The sequence below is a fragment of the Polyodon spathula genome, chromosome 12, assembly GCF_017654505.1.
Source record: "Polyodon spathula isolate WHYD16114869_AA chromosome 12, ASM1765450v1, whole genome shotgun sequence".
Lineage (NCBI taxonomy): Eukaryota > Metazoa > Chordata > Actinopteri > Acipenseriformes > Polyodontidae > Polyodon > Polyodon spathula.
The window spans coordinates 4,087,796-4,107,490 of NC_054545.1; the positions used below are offsets into that span (position 1 = coordinate 4,087,796).

A 19,695-nucleotide genomic window follows, 5' to 3' on the forward strand; every position below is an offset into this window, starting at 1 on the left:
TCGTTCTGTGTGTCCCGCTTTACAACATCTACAGCTATGGCCAAATGTTTTGAATCACCTAGAATTTTAGGATGTCTGATAATAGAAATTAAAAAAAAAAAAAAAAAAAAAAAATGAAAATAATTTAGATTTTTTTTTATTTATTAAACATCATGTAATCAAAGAAACCAGAAAATGATATTGCAAAAGTCTACTTGAAGCCATAATAGAAACCAAATAAAAGTATTTCATGTTAGAATTCAACATTTTGTCAGTTTTTCATGAAGTATATGGATTAGTGATTCTAGGGTGATGCAAAACTGTTGGCCACAGCTGTATGTATACTAAATTTCATACCAGGTATAAATGAGCACAGAGCCAGTTGGCAACATTGAGCGTTTTTTTTTTAGGTTTTGAGGTTTGCATGCTAATAATCTGCAGGACAACAAATGTATTGTTGCACATTTTTCATTTTTGTAAAAAAAAAGTTTAAATATATTGCAGATCTTTTTATACAGACTCAACAGTCATTAAGCTGTTTGTTTATAATTCCCCTATATAAGTTTAATGTACTTGGCCAGGAAGTGTAGTAAAAGCACAGCTGCAGAATCGCCATGCTCTATACTGTGTGAAGCACACTGCAGGAAACTTCCATAATGGTTAGCTTCCAGTTTGGTTTCAGCTAGCAAGAAATTTCTCACTTTTCTTGTTAAAACACTTGTGTGTCAGATTAGTAGCCCTAAAGAGGCACAACATTTGCTACTGAATATTGAATTAATAAATCACAACTGACACTATCATAAAATACATACAAAACATTTTGTTCTCATTGCAGCATCTTTGCATGCATTGCACAGGTCCTGTGTAAAGATTGTTCCCTGGGGGTTGACAGTTCATGCTTCCATTTGAAACCACGGCAACACATTTAGCGCATGCTGATCTTAAACACTGGTTTTGTTTCTCCTAATACTTACACATCATAGGCCCACACCGATGCTTACCTACAGGCACTTTATAAAAATATACACACAGAATAAAATATAAAGTCATGCCATATAAAATAGATTTTATTTCAAATGCATTAAACCTAAATATGACACACCAATTTTAATTAATATATTATATAATAGATATATATCTACAAGCGCATACCGCTACACCAACCAACACAATATATAAACGGCGGGATGGTGCGTATGTAGGGTGGGTGTTTTGGCATTATATGGATAGGTAACCGTTATATATTAATACATATATATATATATATATATATATATATACACACGCATACACACACACACACACACACATCTTAAATACCTGTTTTATCGTAACCAAGTAAGGACATGCATACTGTAGGTGTGTTTTGGGATTATATGGTTAACAGTTAAATGCTTTGTTGTTTGAACTCCAGCCAGTGTTTGTTAGAGCGAATAGACAGCAATTCAAAGAAAGCTGTTTGTAGACACTGTGAGGAATATCTCTAAAAAATGAGACATTTTAAAGCGAACGTAACACAACTGTTGCCACAAGGTTTTAGACAAAGACCATTCTTTTACAACATAACAGACAAGGCAACATTTTAAATGGACTGAAGTATTTTTGAAATGCAAATTAAAGGAACTAAATAAATTTCTTTCATCACAGGTTGCAAACCCCCAACCTCATCGGACAAACTTTTTTGTGTGCTATTTTTTTAATAATCTTAACATTTTATATTCTTTATTAATAATAATAATAATAATAATAATAATAATAATAATAATAATAATAATAATAATCATAATTACATTTAAATTTGTTCATGCAATTAAGCACCTCAAAGCACTTCACAAAATGCCCACGATGCCCTCAGCAGTAGTCCTACACACATCATCTCCTTTGTGGGGAGCATGCCTCGACAGAAAACCAGCAGCAATTTGGATCAAAGGGGAGCTTACACTGTGCTTGATTTTTAATCCTATACAACATTCAGTACCACTCACTAGATCTCACTTTGCAGCTGCTGTCCATCCAGGACAATAGCCAGGTTCCATACCATACCAGCAACCACTGTTCTTTAATGCCTGCTGCTGTTCCTCTGCAGACTGGTGGCAGGTCCTGAAACTAGAGTTCAGTTCTCTGTAGGTCAGGGCTACAATTCACAACATCCAATCCACTCTACTTTACTAGGGTTAAAGATGCATATGTGCTGCTTTGATAGACAGTTGGGACTCCCTACATGAGAGTGCAAAGGCTTATTGTGAGGTAGATGTGGCACATTGCCCTGTATATCTAGAGCTGGAGCTCATGGAATATCACTTTCTAAAACCAAGCACACCACTGGTAGTTGATACGTATTCCTCAAGGCTCAATGGATGGAAGTTAAGATGAACTAAAGAGTATAACTAGGAAGAAAGTTTGTGGAATAGCTTCTCTAGGGACGGTATATAAGACAAAAAAAAATGACACAGCACTGCAGAACAGCTGATCATTTTGAGAACATTCAGCTTCCTTTCACTTAGCATTAAAAACATATGGCATGCAATAAAAATGTATCGCAAGTGCATAAGAAATAGTAGTAATGATTTAGTGCATTAGGCCACCTCATGTCTGAATAATTCTTTATTCGTGAGGACTTATAACAGTGAATAATAATAGATGACCTTTCACCTGAACAAACCGTTGTTACATCAGACCTGGATTGCCAATTCTGAATGCACTGCAGCAACTGGTCTGAAGTAGGTTCTGGTTGAGAGAAAAGTAATCAAAATGCAAACAAGCAACAGAACTCATCTTAGCATCAGTGAAGCGACCAGTTCTAGAAGTCCACACCGGTCCTCGCTGGATTCGTACAAGGCCACCAACTTTAGAGGACCTTCTTTGGACTTTCACATGGAAGCCTAGGATTCAAGTAAGACATGCCACCGGCACACCTGCTGGCCCTTGGATTCCTTCATGTCCAACCAGTGGTTCTGTTCCTCCTCCCCGCTGCTGTTCTGGCCCAGGGAGACCCAGCCGATCATCTCCTTGCGCTTCATGCTGCGGCGGTTGTAGATGGAGATCATGAGCGTGACATCAGAGAGCTGGAAGAGAGCCACCTGGAAGATGAAGGTCTCCTTGTAGATGGGGTTGGGCTGGCCCCTCCTGATAGACGTCTTGCACCGAGAGATCTCCTGACCCAACGAGTTCAGAAGCGTGAGTTTCACGTAGGTGTCTACAAGAAACAAAACACCCATCCTCAACCCAGTGTAGGGAAGCCAATAGGAAATACTTACACATTCTAAAGAAGGACCATTCCATTAAAGCATTTGCATCTCTTACACTGATAAGACTATCTGATAAAAAGTGTTTCACCCCTTTACTAAAACTGTTTTTTTCCCTTCTATTTTTAAGATGGTTATTTTCGAATCAGTCGCTGTGTTTAGGAAGTATGAAAATGAAGTGTGATATCACTTCTCTTCATACACACAGCCCGAGGCGACACAGCTAACAACAAACAGCAAGGACTGACACTGGAGTAAGAAGAGGAAAAAGCAAAAGTTAACCTGAAAAATATGAAAAAATGAATAGAAACCAACCAACCAACCACTAATAGAAACCCCTTCATGTATCCCCTTTGTAAACATGTTGCATTGTGTATGAAAAGGTTCGTGCCAAGGAGAGTGCTCCTTTGCTCTAAGGCAACCACTAACGCACAGAACTGGTTATAAAGTATTTTTATATGGCTCCCATTTTCCCTTTAATACCAGTCCACATGCACTTGCAGTTCTCATTAGAAGGTAGAACACATCCAGCACAGGTCCCTTTAGAATAGCTTTTAATGAGGCTACAGTGCTTTGTGGAGTGCTACCAAGTACAAGGAAACAAACAAGCAGTTTCTGTGTGCTGGGCGTGTGGACACATTCTTGAATACAATTCTTCATCTAGACCGAGGTTTAAAAAAGCTGCCTTGATCACAGCCTTGACACAATGTGGTATTGGAAGGTGACCTAACCATAACCCATTCATTCATTGATATTTCAGACCTGACAAGCCTAGCTAACTTTTCCCTCCGTCTATCATTAACTGCAGCCACAGTTACCAGCCACAGATGTCTCTTTTGGTGACCACTGTCCCTTTGTTTTGCCCTTGCTGATACACTGCATGTCTTGGTGTAGCCTAGAGTACCAACATGACTGTCCTTGCTACTACTGGACCTTCTTTCAAATACGCTTAGATTTTTACCTTTCTCCGTCCCCTTCCCCTAGGAAGTGGCCAGACAGTGTATCAGTTTTTTCTTTCATTTAAATTTCTTATGCATACCAGCCTTTTCTCTATTGTATTACAACCTGTATTTTACTGTCTGTCTATGCCTTCTCATAGCTAATTCTCTGAAGTGCAGTTCTTGAGCGGTTCCTTGCAGACTGTAATGCACTCTCAGGATGAAGCCCTGCAGGAGGTGAAGCTGTGAAGAAAAAGCAGGATTTTTACTCACCGGGTGGCCGGTTAAGGGCTAGGTTTCGGAAGTGGCTGCCTTTAATGACCTCGATGGAGAGCCGGCCCGTGGTGGCGTTGTACGACAGGCCAATGAGGAGCTCTGGGACACCTCCGTGAGACAGGGACTGCGTAGACGAGGCGCTATCGCTGTGGGAGATGGCAGACAAGCTCACCTGGGAATCACCGCTCTGTGGGGCATGGCAAGAACACTTCCTATCAGCTTAAATACACTCCATGATGCAGAATGCTTCTGCTTACCTACTGTATGATTTTCAAATAAAGTAAATTAAAACCATTTTGAATAAACAATTACAGTAATCTAGTTATAACTGAATTCTGCACTCGACTTTCCCTTTTACCGCTTTTGATTGTACAGCATGTCTGATTTACAGATACTGTTGGAAAACATGGAACGAGAACCGATTAGCAGTTTGCTATGCATGCGGACTGGCAGAGCTACACTGTTTTTTTCTGAAAGGAGACTAATACCTGGGTAGCACACTGTTTGGTTCAAATTGCATGTACTGCTAACAATTGATAGAGCCCTTGCGCCTACAAGCTTCTTGCCCAGCATTGACTGCAAGCTATAAAAGTGCTGTGGACCAGAAGGGGCCAGGCTCGAAGACTTTTGGAATGCCTAGCAGAGACTGCCGTTGGACCCAAAGGTTCTCAGGGAGAATAAGAGATAATGCCACTAATGAGGAATGCACTGAATTCAGAGGTCACCATACTAGACTACACACACACAGGCACGCATGCACACATACACACTAAATTAAATACATATAGTATATGGTAACAGAATAATGTGTTGTACCTTTGCTATTGGTTAAGTGTCAGAGAAAGAGGAGGTGGACCATCTACACAGAAGGGTTCTCCCTGCATATTTCAATAAACCTAACAACTGACTGAAGAAAAAGCATTTTCTTCAATCTTCTTGCCTTCCTATTAAGTTACATCAGATACATCCTGGAGATACTCTGAAATCTGGAATAACTGATTATTATATTGACCCAACTAACTCATGCAAAATAAAACATGTTCTATACAATCAGATTTGAATACATTTACACCCTTTGATTAGTTGTGAAGCCTCAGGTAAGCAAATGCAAACGCAAGGGCGGGGGTTTCTTGAATCATATAATCATAAGCCACAAAGCGCCACAATCATGCTCAATTTACATCCATGTATGATTAAGTCAAGATTTACAAGTGCTAGAAAACTTACCTTGTCCAGTTGGCTTACACTCGCCAAAAGTAGGCTTTGCTGTAGATTACAAATTGCATCTTGAAACTCCAAAGTTTAAAATTACATCTTAAAAACAAGCAAACAAGCAAAACAAAAACTAAAAATGAGAAAAACGTGCACGTTTTGCCCAAAACAGTGTATTTGGTAAACAGATTTTACAGCAAATTTATTAACTTAAAAAAATATGACATTTCACCCCAAAATGTTTTTTTTTATATACATAAAAAACAACAATACATTTTACCAACACTTACACTCATGTTGCTTCGCGGTTCCAGCACTAGCACAGCCTCCATCTCTCCCTCTAGGTTCAAGTTTCTCAGGTAGAACAGCTTCTCTCCCATCATCCTCTCGCGGGTCATCTTGCGCACAGCATACAGGCGGAAGCGCAGGGCGTAGCGTCCCAGTTCGTCTGCCTCCAGCTTGCTGAAGCGGAAGGTCTCGTTGAACATGGGCGTGGAGCCCCTCTGCACCCCACTCTTGTGCCGCTGCTTCTTGCTGGGCAGGAGGACCACATGAACCTGCCAGGTGTCCACTCCGCTGCGGTCCTTATCCGGGATGTCCTTTGCGGTCACCACGGTTACCAGCAGTTTCTGGCTGTTGGCCTTGTAGTCAAGTATAATAATGAGCTCCCCGCACTTTGATATCGGTTTGTGCGTGTCGGGCTCCTGGGAAGGTCCATCGGTAACTTCCTGTTCCTAGGATCATAAAGTGAATGCTTCAGTCTGCACTCTCGTCAGCATATACATGTGGTAATGTCTTCATTGATAAAATACACAGCTTATGGTAAGGTATTTACATGACTAGATCATTTGTTACTGACACATATTTTGTAAAAAGCTGAATTTTACATCTGCAAGTCGCTTTCTGTGGCAATACAGAAAATCAGATAAACTTGGACAGAAGGCTGATAAAACGCGATGGGCACAAAGAAAGCACAAATGACTGCTTCACAAGGAACAAACGTAATGAGTCTAGTTTGGGATTCTGGGGAAGATGCTGAAACCTGAAGGTGTTTGAGGCAATTATCATAATGATCATGTTTCTTTACAGAACAATTTAAACCTTGAAGTTGATTCGATTATTTTGTCCAACCCAAGTATATTACATCAGATTTCCTTAATGAAAAGGGATTTGTCTGCTCAGCCCCCCAGTTTCCAATTTTATTACAGTTCTACTAAAAAGCTAAAAGCAAATTAAATTGAGGGCTCAAATTGTACCAACCGGCAGGGACATTATTTCTTGGTACTTTAAACAGAATCTGAAATTCATTGTTCAAATCGAAGAGGGAAAAAATATAACGCTTTAAAAAGCAATGTTACAGAAGCAGCCTTGAAAGTACTTTCAATGGCATCAAATCACAGCGAAGACTGATCAAATGTCAGTGATTAGATAACCATTGAAGTTGGGAACAGGTAATCCAGTCCACATAATTTGATGCGCCCACCCACTCACAATACAGCAAACGCTGGTTTACACGACTTTCAGACATGCATCATTATATATTTCTTTTTATATCTGTTCTGAGGAGCAGCACTCCTGCACAGCCATTCACAAGCATCTATCATTTGTGAATTGTGTATTTTTTCTTTTCGTTTCAGCAGCCAAATCCTGAATATGTATTCAGTCCTTTTCGTGTTTTATGACACGTATATCACAGGTAAATACATGCTTCTTTGGGGCATTATTGGGTTATATTCTGTTGTGTGTAACTGATATTTACATTGATTTCACTGTATAATGTTATTGCCTACCCTGGTACAGTGATATCTGGGATATACTACATCAAAAACAATTACAAATATTTCTTTCTGAGCACACATGAAAACAAAATGGAAAAAAAACCTCACCGCTAAAACAAAAACAGTTTCTATAAAAATACATATGTCATTACAAATTCTGCTCAAGAAGCATGATGTGGTGGAGTGTCCCACCCCTGTGTGTGTGTGTGTGTGTGTGTGTGTGTGTGTGTGTGTGTGTGTGTGTCTATATATATATATATATATATATATATATATATATATATATATATATAGAGAGAGAGAGAGAGAGAGAGAGAGAGAGAGAGAGAGAGAGAGAGAGAGAGAGAGAGAGAGAGAGAGAGAGACTATTAGAGAAGATATGTGTACATTACATTATTATATTATATTATTATTATTATTATTATTATTATTATTATTATTATTATTATTATCATTATTATTATTATTATGTTGTGTTGTATTTGTATTATCTTTATTGATATTATATGACAGTGAAAAGTCTATGTATTATTTGTATTATTATTGTTTGTGGCGTGGACGAAAAGCCGCTGCCATTATTGTTTTAGAAATATCTTGTGAGAATGCGTGACTGTTGGCTAGTAATTACTGAATTGGCTGACAGTCACGCATCCTTAGTAAACTCGTGCAGAATGTGCCCGAGGGGTTAACAAGATCATTAATAGCTAGTTAATCCCTTGGTCACCACTATAAAAACCTGCTTTGGCTGCAACGGCTTGAGAGCTTTCAGAGTGGTGGAGTAATGAGAGAGGAGGTAACCTGAATCATTAAATATAAAACAATTCCTGAAGCATGCTGGGTCTACACCAGCGTGATACTTGTTTTGTTCTGTTTGTTTGTTTGTTTGGCCAACGTGCCCTTCTGTTTTAAGTGTTTTGTTTTGCTAAACATTTATTTTTGTTTGTTTAATAAAACGCTGAGCGCCAGTTTCATCTGCCAGTACTTGTGTTTTGGTTTCTGTTCCTAGTCTGTCGTCACCCTACAGCCATCTCTTTCACACATGTCAAAATACATTCAGTTAAAAATATAGACATTCAAAATTACATTATTAAAAAAAAGATCAATCTTTATAAAAAAATCATTGTGTATTCGTAGAAAAGGTATCTGCAAAGAAGAGGTTTCCACAGTACCTCAGGGCTCCAGGTTGATGAGCTGTCTGTCGGCTCATTCACGTCATAGCCCTGGTTGTCGAAGGCTGTTTCCATCTCCAGGCTTCCCTCAGTGGCCTGTCTGCTGGGACTGGGGGCGATGCTGCCTTCTGTTCCAGACACCTTGCGCACCCCCGAACCTCCCCTCTCAGAGGTCGCATGGCAGCCCATCGATAAGCGGTCATCTTCAATGTAGGAATGGGTATCATGGTAACTCTTACTCAACCTGTCTCCGTCTAAGACATTGCACATAAAAAATGTCAACAGTTCTGAGGTTGTGATGCATTAAAAAGACAAACCTCAAAAACAAAGAACAAATGCAATTCAACAAAATACACTGATAATAAAATTGAAAACACTTTAGTTTACATGCTAGGAAGACTCTATTTGTATATGTGTGTTTATGCATTCTTCAGTATTCTGAATATAATCTGTGGAATACCCACAATACAACAGCACTTTGAATTGTCTGGCATGTAAACAGAGTATTCAACAGAGAATACTAACGACTGAACTAACTCCCTGCTGGGCTAAGGTATGAAAATATCTACAATTAATGTAAACTAAGAATGGCTCCTGTTGCTTGAGATTCATAAGATTGAAGCACCACATGAGACACGATAATAAAGTTAAAGTATTCACTGGAAATAGTATTCATATTTTAAAGGAGCCAAGTAAATATGGTCTCATATGAGAAAACTAAAAACATGTTTGCATGCTGCAAATTGAGTTGACTTTTTGTATTATTATTATTATTATAAAAGGTCTGCCAAGCATGAAGTTAAAATGAGATCTGAGGGCTGTAGTGAGACTAACTGGGATAGTAAATCTCTACTTGGCTGCAAAATAGCTCAGATATAATTTACAAAAGGCTGCATAAGTGCTCTTCGTTCCCTTACAAGAATATAGTCCATCCCTTACAAGAATATAGTCCACCACATGCACAAGACACTATGTTGTAAATATACTGACGGTACACTTCATTAGCAGACTTCATATGCCACATTTCGTTAAGGGCTTGCTTGCTGCTGTTTTTTCTGAGACGATGGTACAGCAGGTACCTTCACACTCCGAAGCCTCCGTGCTGCCCTCTTCCTGGTTGGATGGCAGGCGGGTGAATTTGTGACGCTGTTTAGGGCCTGCCTGTATGCCCTTCTCGGTCACCCCTGAGCGGAAGCTCTGGGAGCGCGACACGGAGATCTCAAACTGTTTAATCACCTCATCCTCGCTGTCTGACGACGTGGGCAGCTCCTCATCCTGCCCATAACTGTTTACTACAGAGAGAAAGACAGGACAGGTCCTTGATAGCAATCGATAGACAGGATGCGGAAGTGACGGGGGTGAATTGGAATGAGGAAAGCATTAGTCCAAATAGATCAGATACAGTGGATAGGCACCCTTATTGAAATTCCACAGTAAGTTTGGGGTACTTAACTAGGTGGGGGAAAATGATTTAAAACATAAGGTGATGCACTTTTAACTCATGAGGGGGTAAAGCTGTGACATAGACAGGCTGATATGCAAAGGAACTGTTTCAAAATGGTAACTTTTAGCAGTGTTAAGACAGCATGCTAACTGCAGTTGGGGCCAAGTTAACGGTAATTAACTCCACTCCCATTGCTCTTATTCTGAATATGGGCACTAAGATCGTGTAATGTGTTTGAAATGCATGAATATTCTGAGAAACCCAGGTACGAGGACCCAAAGAGGAAGGCAATAGGGTTTAGAAACTAGGAATTTCATGTGGGTAGATAGGAAAAAGGGAAAGAAGAGATGTTTTCAGAAAGAAATCCTGAACCCTTTCTTTTTAGCCATGTTTGGTGTCATTCTTTCTCATACCGCAGCAGTCCTCATAAACACCCCACACTTTTGGTTTTAAACTGAAAGGGGGTCATTTCCACAGTGGGCCACTCCTAATCTGTTTAAACAAAATTAACAAGAATCGTTGTTCTGTCTGTGTCTATATTAGACATGTTTCCATTATGGCACCTACAGTACCATCCAACAAGCTCCAGGACGGTGATGGCACAGTATGGGTAACACTTCATTGTACTGTACATTTTATTTGACCTGTTGCCTAGATTTAGGTCCGGCTGCCTGATTTGCACATCTCAGCTTCAATAAGAAACAGCAAAACTGATCCAAAGTTAAAAACTTAAAATCAACCAAACAACTCTTACTGACAGCTTTACAAGACCCCTACAAAGATAGCACTGACAGTAAGGTGTTACACATTACAGCACTAACAGCAAATGAGCTAAGCTACTGCTTGTCCTGCAGTCCTTATACTGTATGTGGTAATGAGGTTTGTTTGTATTCACTGTGGCATACATGAAGACTGTTATATAAAGGGTTGTTTGTTTTACTTTAATAACTAAAGTGACCTAGTTTTTTTTTTCTATAAAAGGGCACAAAATGCTGTACCTGCTGCATACCATACCAGGAAGAAATTGTCTTCAGTGTCACCATGGAAACCGCAAAGAGGCGGACAGGTCTATTTCATGAGCTACTGATATTAATTGATTTGTCAGCAGCCAAATCCTGCATGCACACATGCAGTCCTTTTTCGTGTTTTATTTCATGTAAATCACAGGTAAATACATGTTTCTTTTGGGCATTACTGGTTTATTTTCTGTATATTCTGATAATTAGATTTATTTAACTCTGATGTTATTTGCCTACCCTGGTACAGTGATATTTAGGACATACTAAACCAAAAGTAAATTTAAAAAAAGCTTTCTTTTGAAAAAAAATAAATAAATCACCTCAAAACTATTTTTTTTTTATAGAACTATAGATGTCACTGGCCAAGAAGCTAACATGACCGAATACAGTCAGTTAAAAATATATACATTCAAAATCAAAATAAACTACTTTATTAAAGCCTGAAGTTTCGTACCCACAGAAGAGCTGGTTAAGTAAACTGTAGCCATTACAACCAGTGCAATTAGCATCAGCTTTTGTAATGGCCTCTATTAGCCAGTATATACAAACCCATTAAAAACCTACACTGAAATGATTCATTTGTCCTGCAAAAGGACCACGTATATTGTACTCCATGAAATTACCAAATGAAAGTGCTGTTTCCATGGCAATGAAAACCGCCTACCTCTAACAACTAAAGTGGTGCTTAAGATTCTATTAAAAAAATAGAATACTATGAGTAGACTACTAGTAATTACATACAAAACAAGACATGGATAGTTGGATAGTGAAGTGGAGTTAATAATTTCCAAACAAAACTAATGCATGTTGAATGAAGATTGAGAGACACAATATTTCAAAGTATCTGTCAGTGCACACTGAGGAGCCAGCATATTAACTGTTTCAATAGAACAGAACTGTAGAACCATGCCACGATTCAGGGAATAGGTTCCATCTAAACAATGTGTGTGCATAATGGTATATAATGTTAAAAGCCTGGAAACTGATAAGCCACCTTAAGTCAACTCCCTCCAAAATGGAAAGAATAGTCTGTCACAGTATGTTATGTGGGCTGCCTGTTCCACATCCTGCTTTCTAAAAATAGCCACGCAGGCCTTTTGTTTAACCATTACTACCTAGACAAGTCACTGTTAAGAGCCAGGCAAACACTAGAGAGACTGGATGCTGGACTTTATGACAGCATGGCCTTTTGTTACTGGAATATCAAGTAGGGATGGTACTAAGTTAACAATCTTCCCATGTGACTAGATTCCAAGACCATTTTTTTTTTTTTTCAGTTTTGATTCAGTTTCAGACCATTTAGTGAAAGTTTGATGTAAATCTGGTATGGTCAAGTGGGTAGACTTCCTCAGTTAGGTTGATTAAACGACATTGTCTTCAATTTTAATACCGAACAGTACAGACCTGCACTAGGCACACGTGCTTACAAGTTATGAATCTCAGTGCTCAACAGTTGTCATTCCAAATGTTGTTTTTTGTCAGCCTTGGTTTTGTTTACATGGTTTCACACAATGTGTCTATTCAGATAGGATTCATTTACTGGTTTTCCAGATCCCTTTCAGGAATTGTTAGCCACTCTCATTTTTTTGTTTGTTTTTTTGCATTTGATTTACCAAAAAAAAAACAACAAATTGGTAACAAGTCACGAATAAGCTATTGCAAAAACATAGAAAAACATAGAAAACTAAAAGATGAATCCTGGTCCACAACATTTTGAAAAAGTTGTCATACTTGTGTGCAGAAACTGCATAGATCCTCTATTGCTTAAGAAAAAGTTGCTAAAAAGATGTAACATATTTGTAAGTTTTCTATATTTTATAACCCAGAATATGGGAAAAGTGAAGTTAATGTCACTGCATTCAATGTAACGCTTACTAAATCTTTACTATTGGCTTTATTTAGTCAATTAAGTCATATGTTGAATAACTAGAAGGTCCCTCAGGATATTAGAACTTGTTTCCCACATTGCATCACTTTGTGCTTACCTGCTGTGGGGTTCTTACCATTGCTTGGAAGCTCATGTCTTGTAATATCCTCCTGTAGGTCTCTTATCCGGTTATCCAGGTGTTCAGTCTCTTCAGGAATGGTAGAAAGCCTGTCTAGAAGTTGCTCATCAGTCAAGGCCTGGTAGCTAATCTCTGAGCCAGCAGATTGCACCGAAACATTATCATGCTGGGTTGAAGGAGAGATGCCGAAGCCTCCATTGACACTGCTTTGATAGCTATTGTCATTGTTTGGTTCCATATGTACATCACCAGCAGGTTGCAGTGAATCTGTGCTCCCCACACTCTGAGTTTCATCCTCAGACTCCTCAGGGATGTCGTCCATATCTGAATCAGATTTGAGGCTATCAGAGTCGTTTGCATTGGGGTCAGCGTTTTCATCCCCAGTAGCTGTCCCCTGACCAAGGCTGAGAAATGTGGTGGATATGGTCTCAGATATTCGAGCCATCCATGCAGAGAATGGATTCTGAGCTTCTTGAGAAGACGCCATGGTTTGAAAGTCTAGTTAACACTTGGCAATCCGGCTGGAGGAGGTCTAATTTGACAACATGCCGCAGCTATCAATTTTCCAGCTTTAGAATGAGCAGTATGAATCCCTTAAAACAGAGTTATGATCCAAACTTTACAACAGTACATTACATTTACAGTACCTACCAGAGATAAGCCTAAAGCACCAGACATGAAATATGCAAGACTTAATCCAGGCTAAGCATAAAATATTTTTTCCACACACTTTTATTTTATAAAACTAAATCTATTTATATTCAGTTTAACAGCATTATGGAAACAGTACACAAACTCAATTTCAATCCAGTAAACACAGGAAATCCATGCTTTCTTTTTTTGTGTAAGTCTTTCATTTTACTTTTATTTATTTTATTGTTCAATCTTGTTTTGCTGGCTTTTTTTACTTATAATGCCATGGAAGGCCCCCAAACGATAAAGTGTGAAAATCTGTGATGGTCCCTTTAAGAGAAGTCATTGTGCCCTTCTTCATAGATGCACAAACTGCATATTAACCTTGTATAGGTGTGCACAGGTCAATGTAAAATGTTGTTAAGTCAGAAAATAAGGTAAATATGTCAGCGAGTGAACTGACGTAAAAACATGGTAATAGTAGACATAAGAGAAAGGTAGAATCCAGTATATTTAAATGAGAAGGAGATAATGGAAAGTAGGAATAATTGGAAAGAGTGGCTGTATATAATTGGTGATTACTTCAGGCAGGAAATATATTCTGGTGCAGTGATGTTATTGTATTTACTGCAAATCTTATTAATTGCTTCTTTATTGATTTCTGCAATTATGAGGCTAAACAAAAACAAACATATTAGCACATTGTTAAGCAAATAGTAACAATGTTACTGAAAGGTTAAACACAGGTAGTAGGTCATGGAAACATATCACAGTGGTGTCAGTCAACTCAGTCCAAACCATGCTGACATTCCAGTCTCACCAGTCTTACAGCCAGACCTAGTCTCTTCATACAGCTTGTAAAGCTTGAGCAGAAACTGAATTCAATTACCGATATCTCACTCAAAGGTATGCTTGTAAAGGAAGTAAATAGAGGATTTCTATCATTCTTGCCTTAGTCAATCGTTAATCTGAATGGAAAAAGGACATCCCACATTGTGGGAGGTTTCTGTAAAATTGCCCAGATACGAAGGCAAGTTGCTTTAAAGCAATTTTAAGTTTTGCGTATCCTGTGAGATTGTAGCTCTAACGAGATGAATGGTGTTATCTGCTGATTAAAACCACTGTAACACATTAGTGTGCAAATCTCTACTAGCAATAAAATATGCACAGTGCTATTAAAACTGACAGCAAACCTACAGCAGTTCCATAATGAAGAATTTAGATTAAGTTGCCATGACAAGTGTTTTGGTCCTTAGAACTGCAGATGATCGCTCCCCTAATACCCTTACAGTAATTTTTGTAATATAACATGCACGCTATGAATAATGCACATGAGCTACCTTGGGTTACATCCCTTTGGTTTACTGCTCTCTTCTCTATACAAGCCTATCAAAGCAGCATAGTATACTATACTATTACCCACTATACTGCACAATTTAAAGTGCAGTCCATATAAAAACATGCATACATTCTTCGACTATTAGAAAAGGATGTGCTATACTATAGATTTTGGTATTAGTTTTAATTTTAAGTTAGGGATGTGCAGAACAACAATCCATTGTCCATTGTTGCATGAGGCGTCTGAATTGTCCTTTGTTTTGTATTGCTAGAACATCAAAGGCATGCACTCCTGTACTACACTGCAATCCCAGTGTTCTGAAAAGCATGATGCTCCTCATTTCCAAGCCCTCGATTTGTTACACTGATAATGCCCATCCCTGGGTTTTTTTTCCAGGTCTCACGGCAGCCCACACACTTCTCTAAAGTCCGCTGAGGAATCTTAAGAGGAGAATAAAATTGATAAAAACCTGATTCAAATTCCTGGCATTCTAATCATCTGCACTCCTGGGTTTTGGAGGCTAATTGAGTTTGGGTGATATTCGGTCGATCTGCTTTTGTTTGTTACAAAAGATGTAAATGAGCTTCACGAAACGTAATAAATAATTAAAACGTACTTGTATCTTTATTATTCTATGAAATATAAATCCAATGCAAAACACCATTCCCCATACCGTGCTACTAGATGCTATAAGCATTACCAACAATTGCACAATGTTTAATGGACTCCTCCACATACTGGAGCAATGAACCTTCAAACACAGCATACTTAAAGGCTCCCACTCTCAGCAGGTGGGATGTTACCATTATAAAAGCTTTTAAACATCTCCACTGAGGGTAGTTACTTGAACTCTCAACTCATTTCATACTTAACATCTGTATAGCTTTTATCACTTGGAGTGGCTAGTAGGCTGTGTAGAGGCAATTCATCATTCCACTTCAGGATAAGGTGTACTGGAATTCTGACAAACACTGAACAGTAATTTCTTATACAGTGTACATGATTTATAATCTACCTATATCCTCTTGTCACATTTTGCCACCTTACTTCCTCTTGCTCAGCCACTCAGCAAAACCGGTACTTCGCAAAAAAAAAATAAAACTCCACCTCACCCATTTAAAACATCTAAAACCCAAAATGCAATGTGATATCTGCATACAGCAGTACAGGGTCATGAAAAGCAATTCACTTTTTCTGAAAGGCCAAAGTTAACACAGGAAACAATTAGGACACATCTGTCTGTACTAAATATATCTCTTTTATTTTGTGGTTAAAAATAAATAAATAAAAACGAGTTACAACAGGCTACAATATGATTAAAACACTATCAAGGTTGCAAAATCTCTTGAACTCAAACACTCATTAGAAAGCAGGGACATCTCTGTTTAGAACACAGCTCTGTGATTAGGGTTGGGTTACAATAAAGGACGTGTTTATTTGATTAAGCCTCTTAATCCATGCTCTTTGCGTTTTACAAATGCCCCTGGCTGCATGGGCTCTTTTTGTTTTACAAGGAGGCTAAGTGGACTGGAAGGAGGATGAGGAGACTTTCTCTCTGGGTAGAGAGTTCCAATCCCATCCAGGTCTGATAATAAACTCAAGTCATTTTCACCTGATTGTTTTTCAGAGAAATGAGCCCTGGAGGTCTAATACTCTCTATATGTCAGCACTGCACATTGCAAATGGCTCGGCTGTCTGTTTCCCAGAGATAGCACAAATTCGACAGTTGTGATTTGTATACTGCCTTGTCTTGTCAACTAAACGGCTTGTCAGAACACACTTTAGAAGCAGCATAAAAAGCTTTTGTTCAGCACTGAGAGGGGATTTTCATCATATTTAAAGGTGTAAGTACATAAAGAAATGAAAGGACACCGGCAGAATTATCTTGCTTTCCTTTAAAAAAGAATGAATTCAGTATGGAAGACTCCAAACATGACTAGTGAAAGAAGGGGTTGTAATGCTTGTGATTCAAATAGTGCTGGGGTCCCTTCTGCAACTCAACTCCTCAAAGAGATTTAAAGTACAGGGTTGGATTTCCATTCTATTCCCAGTACAAATGAAAGTACCAATGATTTAAAAACGCTCACCCTGAGCCTCGTAGTTTGGAAGTTTGTTTTCTGAAAATAAAGAACGGTCCCGTATATTTACAGGGCTGCCAAACAAACAAAAGGGCAAGAGCAAACGTTGATCAATACAGTACATTATAATGTCCTCTTTCAAAATGTCACAACAAACAAGATTACTTCCTAGCAGTGGATGTGATGTTTTCTTAATGTCTGATGTTTTCTTGCTTGTATGCTCCCTGTTACTGTATTTCCCCACAGTCTACCGCTCATATAGTACTGTATTTATTTTGTGAAGTTTACATTGTCTGTCTCTTCACAATGCATAGTCTGATTGATGCAGCAGTGGGGAAGCAATCTAAAGCTACCCTGTGCCTGTGCCGGCGAAGCTTCCTGGGAGGCTTCAAAGCTGTATGAGTCACAAGCACAGAGGCTCAAAGAGATCAACAAAAGAGAATCAAAATAAATGGGAAATAACATGAACCACACAAGAGAGAACAGCAAAACAGCCAAAGGTAAAACAGTTCTCTTTGAGTATTAAATGCAGTGGTATTTAAAGCCAGGGGAAACACATAAGAAAATTAACGAAAGAGAGGTCACTTGGGCCACCAGCGATGGGTTCCTGATAGCTGATTGCTCGTGAAACTTACCCAGCCCCTCGTGAATGCCAGCCTTTTCCTTGGTCCGTTTCTTCTTTCCTCGCTGCTCCAAGCACGGCAGGCCGCCGATCTTTTCAAAGCAAAGCTTTTTGTTGATAAAGAGGAAGAGGACAGCCAGAAGAACGATAAACACTCCGACTGCAGACAGGAACCCGATCGCCTCAGGGGTTACTGCCGATCAAACATAAGACACCAAAATGTCATGAAGGCATTGTTTTATTTGTTAGGGTTTTTTTTTTTTTGTTTGTTGTTGACCACTTTGCCTTGAATCGATTCACTTTTTAATTTTTTGTTCTAGACATCCCAACCTGGAGACTTTTTAAAACTCAGAAGTTAAAGGCGATCCTGTAGTTTATAATATTTCTAGTTGATATATTTCTTACTACATTCACTAGGGGCAGAATATTTCAAGGGAACAGTTAAATGATTGGTGAACCAGCTGTACCTTGAGAACATTTGAAGGCCCTTTGGAGGCCGTAGGGGATCTTTAAAGTTGAAACTTCAGAGTTTTGAAGAGGATAGGATGATTAAGAACAGAAAAGTATACTAATTCAGTCAAAACAAGAGGATACAGTTAAATGTGATACTTCACACCCATACATATGCATGCAGTAAGTTGTGTTAGGCTGTAATTCAAATATTTACCAAAGACAAACTCCGAGAGGGATAAAAGATTAAAAGCTTTAGAAAAGCTTAAGGGGTGTGACAGTTAATATTTCGTTGCAATATTTGTTTTTCTAATGCTTCAATTGACTAAAAACAAAACTGTCTAGAAAGACCACCTTGCCATTCAGGTCACTTTCAATGCAATCAGAGGACTCCTTGTATTTAGAACAGCTCTCTATAATGACCACTTTTTGATGGTTTCAATTTGCACTTCCTTGTGAGACAGGGGGCTGCATCCCTGTCACATGGTTGCATCATGTGATTGTTGTATCCTCCTTGTGCATGAAGCTCGTCAGAGAGGCTACAAGTGTTAAACTGATTGACTGCTTTCAGTACTAAAAGGAACCTGCGACCAAGAGAATTCGGTCACATTCAGGAGTCATATGTAGCTTGCTCTGCTAAAAACCAAAGTGTTCATTCGCCAGGCTGTGGGGAGAAGCAGGACAGCCTTTGAATCTTTAGTCCTGTTCAGTAGAAGCTATAGAGATTTCAGTGGCCAGGATTACACCGTGGACAGCCAAGTAATCCTGCATCTCCATAGTTACTTCCCCACTATCAAATTTCAGCTGTGAAAGGTGACCTTTTGCTTTGTTACGTTTATTTTGTATTTTTGAGAAACCTCACAGCTGTTTAGTAGTGTGTAAAAGCAGATCGTGCTAGGAGTTGCCGTTGCTAGGGTTCCTGCAATGGCACCCCACTAAAATTTGTGAATATTTGTCAATAAACCTGGGTGCCTACTCTCTCCTACGATTACTGTAAGCAGATCTGAGCTATTTTACACCCTACAACACACACATAATGCATTGCTTTATCAGCCAGGTAGCATGTTCTGTCCAACTTATGTGTGGGTTTACTTTGACACTGATGGCAGCTGCTGTGTATTTGAGAGGTTTGTCCTACTCCTCTACCCACATGCTTTAATATTTCCATGAAAAGAAAAAGCTTGCCACTGCCAAATGTCTACAATCCACCATTCTAACATTTCCAGGCACCTTATTATAACGAATTAGCACTGAAAGACTTTAAAAAGCAAGGTCGCTCTATGCACCTTATTCAATGCAGTGCTGCTAGAAAATAGAATGCCTGCAGACAATAGAATCTGTGGTCACATGGGGACTGGGCACAAATTCAAAGTGTCTTTGTATTTTAAAACTGTAATTTCGCTTTACGCTTGTGAAGTACCCTTTATAAACGATTTAAATGAAGCAAGAAAGGGAAGCTTCGAAAAAAAATATATTTGCCGCTTTGATAGAATTGTATTCTTAATTC

At 38.8% G+C, this 19,695-nt stretch overlaps 1 protein-coding gene across 6 annotated transcripts in view; it reads right to left on the minus strand.

Annotated features, from left to right (window-relative positions):
- Window positions 1–1,737: 1,737 nt before the first annotated feature.
- The window catches only part of LOC121324628 (synaptotagmin-16-like), a 32,439-nt gene continuing 14,481 nt past the window's right edge, over window positions 1,738–19,695 (minus strand). The window contains exons 2-8 of one of the 6 annotated variants that reach the window (XM_041266722.1): window positions 17,752–17,931; window positions 9,677–9,889; window positions 8,598–8,800; window positions 5,941–6,384; window positions 5,666–5,704; window positions 4,436–4,625; window positions 1,738–3,175 (exon numbers count right to left, since the gene is read on the minus strand). In XM_041266722.1, the coding sequence (XP_041122656.1) occupies window positions 2,862–3,175; window positions 4,436–4,625; window positions 5,666–5,704; window positions 5,941–6,384; window positions 8,598–8,800; window positions 9,677–9,889; window positions 17,752–17,931 (1,583 nt within the window). In that variant the 3' untranslated portion in view covers window positions 1,738–2,861. Of the gene's footprint in view, window positions 3,176–4,435; window positions 4,626–5,665; window positions 5,705–5,940; window positions 6,385–8,597; window positions 8,852–9,676; window positions 9,890–13,063; window positions 17,932–19,695 lie in introns of those variants that run through there. The other 5 variants (XM_041266720.1, XM_041266717.1, XM_041266721.1 and 2 more) reach the window with 5 other exon arrangements.